The following is an 11,127-nucleotide window of genomic DNA, read 5'->3' as shown; positions in this document are numbered from 1 at the left end:
GTTACCCACTTTTATGTCAATTTGTGTACATTATTATAAGATGTGCTTATAACGTGTCACATAGATCCATTAAATGTTATATTTCTTATTTTAGTCCCCTCTTTAACAGTTATTTTCAGTTTTAGCCTTTTGCCTAGATAGTTGCATTAGAAACCAACAAGATGCAAATAAGGCAAGCTGCTCATGAACTATTCGAAATTGGATCGATAAAAATTTGAAACGAGAATAGCTTTTTCAAGCTCGATCAAGCTCGGGCCTCATATAAAGCTCATTTAGTTGTCGAGCCTAAGCTCGAGACTTGTATGATTTATGTATGAGCTCGTTGAATTTTAGACTTCCTTACATTTAATTCACATTGCATGTCCAAGCTTAGGCTCATGTGTTATTTTTTTTTACAAAATTTTTAAAAGTAATTAAAAACGTACATAAATTACTTATTAAATAACAAAAGAGCTAAGCCTGAGCTTATAAAAATAACTTACAAGCCAAGCTTGAGATTTATAAAAATAGCTCGAAACGAGTTAAGCTTGATCTGTAGTAAGTCAAAACGAGATTGGGCTTAGCTCATTTACACCACTGGAAACAAATAAAAACTACATTTGGGCAAATTACTTTGTTTTTTATTAAAATTTTAAAAGTAATAACTTTTTTATTTCAATTTTATAAAAGGTTTGGGCTCTAAGCTTAACTTCCGTTAACTCTAATAAATGAAAAAAAACACAGATAAAATGAACCCTAAAAATCTAACACACGAAAACAACACAAACATGAACCCAAAATTAAATACAAACACAAGAATGAAAACACTAGAAACAAATGAAAATACACAAATGTAAAAGTAAACCAACAACATAACATAACACTACTAATGAACTGGGAAATGGTCCGGTTCCGGCTAAGACATGCCATATCACAATAACATTATATTGTGATTGTAACGAATCATTTTCATATCACCCATCAAAAGTCGTGTCTGTGTTTTCATGTCTCATATGTTTTATAAAAATAGTGAAATTCCAAGAAGATGGAGTGAAGAAAAACCCAACCATAACCAAAACCGAATCATTAACCGAAATTAACCATAACCAAACAAAAACAACGGTTATGCTTAACTAAATATAACTAAACCGAACATTTGGTTATGGTTACAACTAATATGTTATCGTTAACCAATTTTAACCAAAACCAAACCTAACTTTGTATGTTTGTGTTTTTTCCAACTTTATACCTCCATTTCAACTCGAACATTTAAAATTTATGCTACAACCATTTATAACATAATCTAAAACACCATAATCAATCTTGAAACCAACATATATCAGCTACGAAATTTCATAATTGAGCTTTAAACACCATAACCGAACCATTTTCAACTTAAAGAAAGAGAAAAAAATATACACCGGACACTTAACCAAAACCGACCCACAACCGAAGTTTAACAAACCTATGGTCAACCGACCATAACCAAACTGACCTTACGTGACAGATAAAAAAAAGTAGCAGTATCTAAAACTTCAGGGACTACAATTAAAAACAGCTTCTCATCTAACGGCAAATCACTAACGCCGTTAGTCTGCAACCCATCTAAAAACGACTTTCGCTCCACCATTAACAGAATCCAATTCTCTCTCACACACACTCACAAACACACACTCTAAAACACACACACACACATCGATCGAACGGTTCAAAACCTAGGGTTATATCATATCACTCTCACAGGTATTCATATTCAATACATATATATATATGTATATATGTATCTATATTTATCAAATTCAGTGGTTAATATGATTAGGTACGTTAATCTGGACATATTAATCGTTTATCGGTTATAATATCGGATCTCAGCTACTGCGGACTCGAAGCTCTCGTTCGTTTTACAAATCGGCAGTTGAATATACACTTCAGGTGAATATTATGAATATTAGGTTAAGTTTTGTTAATAATATTACTGGAAATTGATTGCGCTGTGATTAGGATCGTGTAGTGTTATTGTTCGAGTGATTAGGCTTTTGTTAGATTGAATTCCGTTAATGTTTAGGTGTATATGTATATGTATGTACATGTATGTATTGGATTTAGTGGTTAATATGATTAGGTGTGTTAGTTTTATGTTAATTAGGAGTAATTATCTGTTATTTAATCGATTAATCGTTTGTCGGCGATAGTTTTGAATATCGGCTTGCTCTGAAGTGTTTGAATCGTGTGTCTAGGGTTTTGTCGACTGCGGACTCGTTCGGTTTGTTAATCGGCAGTTGAATTCACACTTTCGGTGAATTTTTGTTATTAATATTACCGGAAATTGATTGCGGTGTGATTAGGATCGTGTAGTGTTATTGTTCGAGTGATTAGGTTTTTGTTAGATTCAGTTTTGATGAGTTTTAGTTGAATTTTGTTAATGTTTAGGTATATATGTATATGCATGTATTGAATTTAGTGATTAATATGATTAGGTATGTTAATTTGGACCTATTAATCGGTTATCAGCTATAATTTCGGATTTCAGCTTGCTCTGAACTGTTCGAATCGTATTTCTAGGGTTTCTGACTCTTCGTTCTGTGAATCGGCAGTTGAATACACATTTCAGGTGAATTTTAGGTTAGTTTTTGTTATTAATATACCGGGAAATGATTGTGCTGTGATTAGGATTGTGTAGTTTAATTGTTCGAGTAATTAGGTTTTTGTTATATACATTTTAAAATGAGTTTTAATTGTTTCTGGTTACATGTTGATTGAATTCCATTGATATTTATGTATATATATTGAATTTAGTGGTTAAGATGATTAGGTGTGCTAGTTTTTATGTTAAATTGGAAAAACCGTCTTTTATATAATCGATTAATTGTTTGTCAGCGAAAATTTCGGATCTCAGCTAGCTCTGAAGTGATTGTATCGTATTTCCAGGGTTTCGTCGACTGTGGACTCGAAGCTCTCGTTCGTTCTGCAAGTCAGCAAGTTGATTGCACTTCAGGTGAATTTTTGTTATTATTTATATGTAGTTTTTTTTTTTTTTTTTTTTGTGAAGAAGATTAGGAACCGGAAATTTGTTGTGATGTGAGGTGTAGGATCGTATATTCATATTGTTGAGTAATTAGCTTTTTGTTAGATTCAGAGTCAATTATGATGAGTTAAAACCTTGTCTGGTTACCTGTTAACTGAATTCTGTTAATATTTAGGTATTAATATTAGAGGTTGCAGGTAGAGGTGCAAATCCTAACCAGAAAACCGAACCGAAACCTGTTAGTAACGGAAAATAACCATAGATTTGGAACTGGTTAGGAGTTTCGATCAATAACCAGTTTAGATCAGGTTAACCGAACATAGGTAATAAGGTTAACTTCAATAGGTTATTATTGGTTAACCGATTAATGAACGAACCAAACTGGTTACACACGTTAGGGATTTTCCACTCAAAAACCGGTTAGGAACTGTAACTTTTTTACTGTTTGACCAATAACCGGTTACGGTTAGTAACCGAAATTCCGAAAACTGGTTAACAGGTATTTGAACCTCTAGTTGCAGGTTGTAGAAATTTGTAATGATTGTTGTGTTATTTTAGGGCATTCAATCTACTATTTCACCATTGTAATATCCATCTCATCATTAACAGTTGTACTTGTCGCATTTTGGAGTTTAAATATTTTCATTTTGTCCTTTACTTTTGTTTTAACTTTTTATTAGGTCCAACTTTTGGTTAATTGAGCGTGTACTAATGGCTGAAATGATACTTTAGCATTAAAATTAAAAGAGAATATATGCATTTCTTGAATAGACTGTTTAATTCTTTACTTATTTAACAAAAGACATATTTTATGCTTCAATAATTGTGTCTATTGGTTCCAATTAATTTTATATAAAGTTCCATGAACCTTCCTTCCATGGGGAGGAATGCATCTAGCTTTTTTATCTTTAATCACACCTTTTGCATTGTGTCAGTTTGTTGATTCTGTAAGCCTGCAAAAGTAGAATATGTCCCTTTTAGTTGCAGGTTTGCATGTGGATTGATTTTATTCTTATTACAAGCTCTGATGTTTAATATCATATTATTGAATATTCAGCTTTTACGGGAAACAATAATTGGTGCAAGCAAGAACATATTATAATCTCTAGTGGGATTGTTGGTTATTGAACTTATTGTTCCAAATTTTCATGTGAGTGAGGATGGGGTCTGCCTGTTGTGTTGCTGCTAGAGATAGAACTATAACAGATCGATCTAGTAATGATATTATTATTACAAGAAATGATCGGTATTCGCCATCATGGAGCTTTAGGTGGGATAACCGTGGGTGTGTGGCAGGTGAAGACTCATCCATTAATGACAGGTTGGATAATAAGTCTCATACAACTGTGGAAACTGCTTATGCGACAGAAGGCAGCCCGTTGGACAGCTCTAGAAGTCTGACGTGGCAAAAATCACCACTTTCTGAAGAGATTGGGCTTCCTCAATTAGGTGAGTTTATCTTCATTAAAAAAATGCATCGCATGTATTTGGGCTGTTACAAGCATTGTTAAATTATTGACCCTGTTGCCATGTTACTGTTAGTATTAGTTACTTTCGTTGAGTCTTTTTGCAGTTTATCAGTTACAACAAATGAAATGATTCTGTATTTTAAGTTTCAAGTGCTAATTCAATTAATTTCTTGTTTGACTCATTTGAGCTTCTTGTTTGACCCATTAGGGCTTTACTGATTTGCTGAACTCATACATGAAAGTTGTCTTATTTAGCCACATATTTATGTTATCGCTAGTATCTTTGCAATGTGGAGCGGGTTGAAAAAGATAGGTTGACACAAATAACTATTAAATGGGAATGCGGTTGTTTCTTTGTTATATATTTTAACCATTAAAGCAATCAAAACATATTGAAGCATATGTTTTTTTATTCTTTTCCTTTTCAAGGCCCAGATAAATATATTTCATAGGTATATAATGAGATTAATCTTATAGACAATTCCATTCGAAGATAATCTGTACAAGGTTGCGGCCTCAATACTTCACTAAATCTTTCCATCTGTGAAATTGTGGCTCTAAATCTAACTACCAAATCATGGCTTATGTGTGTTTTAACCTGTAGAAAATAAATGGCTGCATGACTTGAGCACCTTGAATGTTACATGATACAATTAGGTATTGTAGGCAAATTGTTACCGTGTATTGGTCATATTCCGAACTTAGTTTCTCTTATTATCTTTAATTATAAGAAATTTACCGCTATTTAATATATATTTGCATCATATAATTGTCTGTTATTTTGCTAATATAATTAATCTGCTTGGTCTTGCAGATACTCTGAGTTCCAAAAATCTTCATGAGGTTAGTTACAAAACAATTTATATATATATATATATGGGTTGATTTCATGTATATAGCTCATAAAAGTTTAAAGTTTCATATACATACATATATATACACACACTCAGTCATACACACACATATATCATATATTTACTATAAACTTCTCGTTTCTTTGAAGGCGAAAGGTCCAAGGGGAACCCAAACTCCAGTAGCTATGGAACTGTCTCCAACCAACATGTTGACCCCAGCACATTCAATATCATCCTTGTCAGCAGCATCTCCTTTGTCTTCGTCCCAAAGTCAACTTATGCCCATGTCAAGTTTGACCCCGTCAAGATGGTCCCGCCGTTCGCCAGGTCACCATCATCTACTCCGTCAAGTATCAGATAGCCGAATTCGTGGCATGATGTCACCAAACTTCTCAATATCCGAAGACGGTTCTCCTTTTATGCACCACCCAGGGTGGACTAATAAGTCAAACATCGGGTCCCATGGCGGGTCTTCAGATAGCTGGTCAAATAGAGATAGATGGTCTTTTGACAGTGATGCTATGAGCTTCAGTCGTGATAGATTTAGCCGATCTAGGGTTTCTTCCTCTCCAACTGTTGAGATTGTGACATGTGGCATCTGTTGCAAGCTTTTAACCGAGCGGTCCACTTGGAGCAGTCATAAAGTCATGGCTAATAATGGGCTTCCCATTGTGTCCGTTCTGATCTGTGGGCACGTTTATCACGCTGAGTGTTTGGAAAATATGACATCCGAGATTAATAAGTATGACCCCGCATGTCCCGTTTGTACTTTGGGAGAAAAAAAGGTTATTAAGATGTCGGGTGAAATGGATTTCAAGGGCAAAATCGGAAAGAAATTAATTCGTCGTGTGGTTGATGGTGGCAATTCTGGTATTTTTAATCAGTTTACAAATGGCAGGGGTCCCGTGATGGGGTTGAGTTCTAGCATGAAAAGCTCTTCAAGTGCAGCAAAACCGTTTTTAAAAAGACATTTTTCTTTTGGCTACAAACCGAATAGATCTTTTTCAGACAACGGGTTTAGAAAAAAGAGATTTTTCTGGTCCAAATCGAGCAAGGAGTGAGGTTTTCGCTTTTATAAAGGTACACGTCTTGTCATTTATTATTATTATAAATATTATTATAATTATTATTATCATAATATCATTGTTATTATTAATATTGTTATAAATACACGGTGATTTGTACACTACATAAGTTACTCACCGTGTACACGTAATCTCTTGATACATGCCTCTTCCATGAACTCAGATTGTTTGTTAATTAAGCACTAATTAATTTGTTTAGTTTAGTAGATTGTGGGTCAGATAATGGTTTAGCGGTTAATTTCTCAATTTCCTTTTGTATGCCTGTAAAAGGCTCTTGCATGATTTGAGAATGACACAAAGTATCAAAATCGACTCTAAATATCCTTGTTCATCTTTGATTTGTCAGTTTTTTCTTTGTATAGAACTAGTGGTATCCGAGCGGCGGTGATCCGCACCCTGACTCAACTTTGTCTTTTTCTAACTCGACGTTTCAAGCCATATTAGCCGGTTTTCATTGGCTCAGATCATTAGAAGAGGATGTGGTTGTGTCAGGATGCGGATCACCACCGCTTGATACCATTGTTCCGCACATAAGAGAATTGACCAATAAAGAAATAAGCATGGATATTTAGAGCCAATGTCCATCATTTTTTTCATACTCAAATCATCCAATAGTAAATTGACGAAACAACCCGTGACCTATTTTTGTACCACGGTATATTAAGTTGAACAAATGAACTCGTTAATTAGCAACAATTTGCATGTAAGAAGAAAACGTGGGAGAGGCACGTATCATCTCTTTGCTTATTTACTAATGATTATTACTCCAATCACAAAGTTATTTTGCAAAACCAAACAAAATCTTCACTATGTAAGATACGTTTTTATTAAAGAATGCCAATTTTACCCCTAATTCGTTTAAGATATGACTTACAAGTTGATTCCGGGGACTTGCAATGGGAAGTGGAAAATTTTTCATATTATTTTTTTGCATGCGACTTGTTTTTATGTTTTATCCTAAAACATAGAGGTCGCAAGATGGACGCGTCAGGCGCATAGTTACATGGTTCGCTCTATACCCCACGATTTTCGATCTGGATCGTTCATACCGAAACGCGGTACAAACACAATCCTGGTACGCTCTGGATCGCGATTCAGATCGTGCAATTGGCGGTCCAGAAAATTAGGTCAAAATTGAACCAAATTGGTCAAGTGGAATAACTGAAGTATAAAATTAACATGATATGGTACATCGTACCAGAGTGATCTAAATGAACCTACCTACCATCGTACCAAATTTTAGGGACCTAGCGAATTGTGATCCTGTACTGGAGCGTACTGCGAATCATGTGATTATGGTCAGGCGGATTGAGTAACTAACTCATCTAAATGGATTTGGGTTAAAAATGTCATTTGCTGTACGAGTCGAGTCACTTTGATCAAATTTAGCTTCTAAAGAAATGAGTGCGTTAATTATCATTATAATAATTTTGTTACAATAATATTAGTAATCTTTGAATAAATAATGAGTGTGTTAAAGATACACATTTGACCCGTTATTTATTTTGCTTTAGAACTGTGAACAGACTTACATCGGCCCGTTTAATAGTATATGTGTAGAGATTGAATAAATAAAACAAGTTATTTATTTTGGTGGTCTAATTAATTTTCTTGATTTTTTTAGGTAGAGGATAAAAACAAAGACATAAATGTTTCTTATTTCACCTTCGTTGTCGTGGGCGCTGAAAGTGTGTCTGGGTCAAAAGGATAGGTCAAAATATATATACAGGTGTCGAAAATAATATGATTTTAGATTCATTCATTTTGTTTTAAGTTGTAATTTGTATGTTGTAAATTGATTTGAAAAAATGGGGGATAGTGTGCATGTATATTGGTCAGAGTTTATAGATTTGTTGCTTCATATATTGTGGTTTTGAGTATGCTTAATACAGGTATAATTGGACAAGTCAAATCGGTTACCCTTTTAGAAAAATCGTTAAGTTACGTGTTCTTACGTATTGGAATTAGGATTTATTTTTATTTTTTTACTCATCAAACACGAAGTCATTTAAAATACATATTGGGGGCAACAAGTTGTGTCGCTAGCTATTTTTCAAATGAAAACCCAAGTCTTCTAAAAGCTACCTTGATGGATCTTTGACTCGTAAACTGTTATGCATAACTCGTTGGACTTGGGTATATAGCTTGACAACTGCATGAGAAATGAAACCAAAAACATCAAAAGTTTGCATGAAACAGTTTTTAAAGCAACCTGACCCATCGTAAAAGTACTATTACACAATCTCTCAAGTCTTTAGTTTGATGAGTAACGACTACAAGTCAATGTATTTGGGTGTTTCAAACTCACAGCGCGGATGGTCTCTATTTCGGAATAGAGGAAAAGTTTGCTTCCATCTTATTTTCGTCAAAACCTACCATTAACTTGTTATGAGTAGTCTTTAGTAGAGCTGCACAAATCGGGTACACCTTGAAAACCCGAACCGGTTCGGAACCGGTTTTTTTCAACCCGGGTAGAGAATGACACCGGTTCCAGTCAGGAACCGGTTCGGTTCCCGACCCGAACCGGTGCCCAGATATGCGAACTTTTAAGAACCGGTAGGGTATGAACCGGAACCGGTTTTTACGTAAAAACCGGTTCCACCGGTTTTTTTTGAAATTTAAAAATTAGAGCCGTTAGGAACCGGTTCCAACGGCTATATAGCCGTTTTTGACCGTTGGAACCGGTTTTTTAACTATAAATAGGGTATTTTCTTACTAATAATAGCAAGTTTCAAAACTATCAAACACACTTCAATTCCAAAACCATAAAACACACTACAAACCAAAATTAACCTTAAACCGACCACAAATGGCATCCAATGATGACGTTGTTATGGTGATCGAAACAACAAGATGCCCCGATGTTTGGGTCCATTACGATTTGTGTCTCATGACCGACTCACATGAGTTGGCACGTTGCAAATATTGCTCGAAGTTTCTTAAAGCAGGGTCCAACTCGACATTACGAAAACATACGAATAAGTATTGTCGAGAGAAAAAAAGATTGGAAGATAAAAAAAAGGAAGTGGGAGAGACGTCCGGCTCTACAACCCAAAAATAAGTATTCCCGGATTAAAACGACGGACTTTGTTTTTTATGTTTTAGTTGTTATGTTTAGTATCGTTTATGTGTTAATAATGTTTGTAATAGTTAGTTTTTAAATAAATAAAATGTTCGTCGTTATTAAAAAAGTAACAAAAATTAATCGAACAAATTATAATAAAACATATAGTACAATTCTTCTTCGTCGAAACAAATAATTTTACCAAAACAAATAATTAGTCGAACAAGTTACAAATAACCAAAACAAATAATTACAAGTAATGGAAACAAGTAATGGTGAAACAAGTAATGGAAACAAGTTATATATAGGTTTGGCCCAAAAACCGGTTCCAACGGCTATATTACCGTTGGAACCGGTTCCAACGGATATATTGCAACAAAAACCGGTTCCAACGGCTAAATTACCGTTGGAACCGGTTCCAACGGCTATTTGGTGTCTAAAAAACCGGTTCCAACGGCTATATTACCGTTGGAACCGGTTCCAACGGCTAGTTTGACTTTTTGTTTGACCCTTGAAAAAAAACCCGTCGGAACCGGTTTTTCCGGGTACGACCCGAACCGGTTCCAAATAATAACCGGGTAGGAACCGGGTTGGAACCGGTACTGAAATATATATAGTAGAACCGGTCCCGATTTTCGGGTACAAAAATACCCAAACCGGGTATTGTTTCAACCGGGTTGGAACTGGAACCGGTTCCGGTTCGGTTCCACCGGTTAGGTTCCGGAACCGGTTTTTTTGTGCACGTCTAGTCTTTAGTTAGGCGGATTTGTCCGTTTGTGTTTATTTAGATTTTGTGTTCCAAGGTCATTTGAATACATCAACCTGCTTAGAATATATAAACATGTGAGTGTCAAAGTGGGTTACTAGCAAAGCCACCCTCAATTATAAGTTGTTTGATGTCTTACGACACGCATGATAACGCAGAAAAGTCCCGACGGCAAACATAACTTTGCCAATAATCACGTAAGTTAATTCTTTGTCGGTCAAATATCAAATGAGCGAATAATTTGACATGTATGGACTCTCTTTCACTAATCATCTAGTGTTTACTCATGCCTTTTAAACTTCCAACAAACTCCGATTGGTAGATAAAGTTCTAGTTTCTTATTTCTAATCTAATAAATAGAGGGGTGTTCATAAGATCAATTTTAAATGAACCTCAAAAACATAATATGTTTCAATTGTAACACATAGGACTATATAGCAAGCACAATCGCCATCTGATAAACTTAACACAAGTATTCATAGCAAATTTTTGTCCTACTGTTTTAGTGTGTGTCGTTAAGTATAAAGGCACTTAAATCACTTATGTCAAGACACGAACCATCGTACGTGAGTTTTAAAGCACATATAACTAGACGTGCACAAATCGGGTTCAACTGGAAAACCCGAACCGGTTCGAAACCGGTTTTTTCACACCGGGTTGTAAAATGGAACCGGTTCCAATCAAGAACCGGTTCGGTTCCCGACCCGAACCGATGCCCAGATATGCTAACTTTTAAGAACCGGGTAGGGTATGAACCGGAACCGGTTTTTACGTAAAAACCGGTTCCACCGGTTTTTTTTGAAATTTAAATATTGTAGCTGTTAGGAACCGGTTACAACGGCTATATAGCCGTTTTTGACCGTTGGAACCGGTTTTTTAACTACA

At 35.1% G+C, this 11,127-nt stretch overlaps 1 protein-coding gene across 4 annotated transcripts; it reads left to right on the top strand.

The window, feature by feature from the left end:
- Window positions 1-1,693: 1,693 nt before the first annotated feature.
- On the top strand, window positions 1,694-8,223 carry LOC143631442 (uncharacterized). 4 transcript variants are annotated; one of them, XM_077100214.1, is made up of 7 exons: window positions 1,694-1,722; window positions 1,852-1,911; window positions 2,217-2,275; window positions 4,062-4,453; window positions 5,288-5,316; window positions 5,477-6,407; window positions 8,037-8,223. In XM_077100214.1, the coding sequence occupies exons 4-6, from the start codon at window positions 4,165-4,167 to the stop codon at window positions 6,386-6,388; spliced, it is 1,230 nt and encodes a 409-aa protein (XP_076956329.1). In that variant the 5' UTR covers window positions 1,694-1,722; window positions 1,852-1,911; window positions 2,217-2,275; window positions 4,062-4,164; the 3' UTR covers window positions 6,389-6,407; window positions 8,037-8,223. The 4 variants fall into 4 exon arrangements, with proteins under 4 accessions (XP_076956329.1, XP_076956328.1, XP_076956330.1 ...); XM_077100213.1 differs by lacking the exons at window positions 1,694-1,722; window positions 2,217-2,275 and having other exon boundaries at window positions 1,836-1,911; XM_077100215.1 differs by lacking the exons at window positions 1,694-1,722; window positions 1,852-1,911; window positions 2,217-2,275 and having other exon boundaries at window positions 3,372-4,453; window positions 5,477-6,413.
- The last annotated feature ends 2,904 nt before the right edge of the window (window positions 8,224-11,127 follow it).

This window comes from Bidens hawaiensis, unplaced genomic scaffold (assembly GCF_021521415.1).
Source record: "Bidens hawaiensis isolate Kalapana, Puna unplaced genomic scaffold, B.hawaiensis_p1.1 tig00006068_1, whole genome shotgun sequence".
Taxonomy (NCBI): domain Eukaryota; kingdom Viridiplantae; phylum Streptophyta; class Magnoliopsida; order Asterales; family Asteraceae; genus Bidens; species Bidens hawaiensis.
Note: the sequence above shows the minus strand (reverse complement) of the source record. Positions and strands in the feature narration are given on the sequence as shown.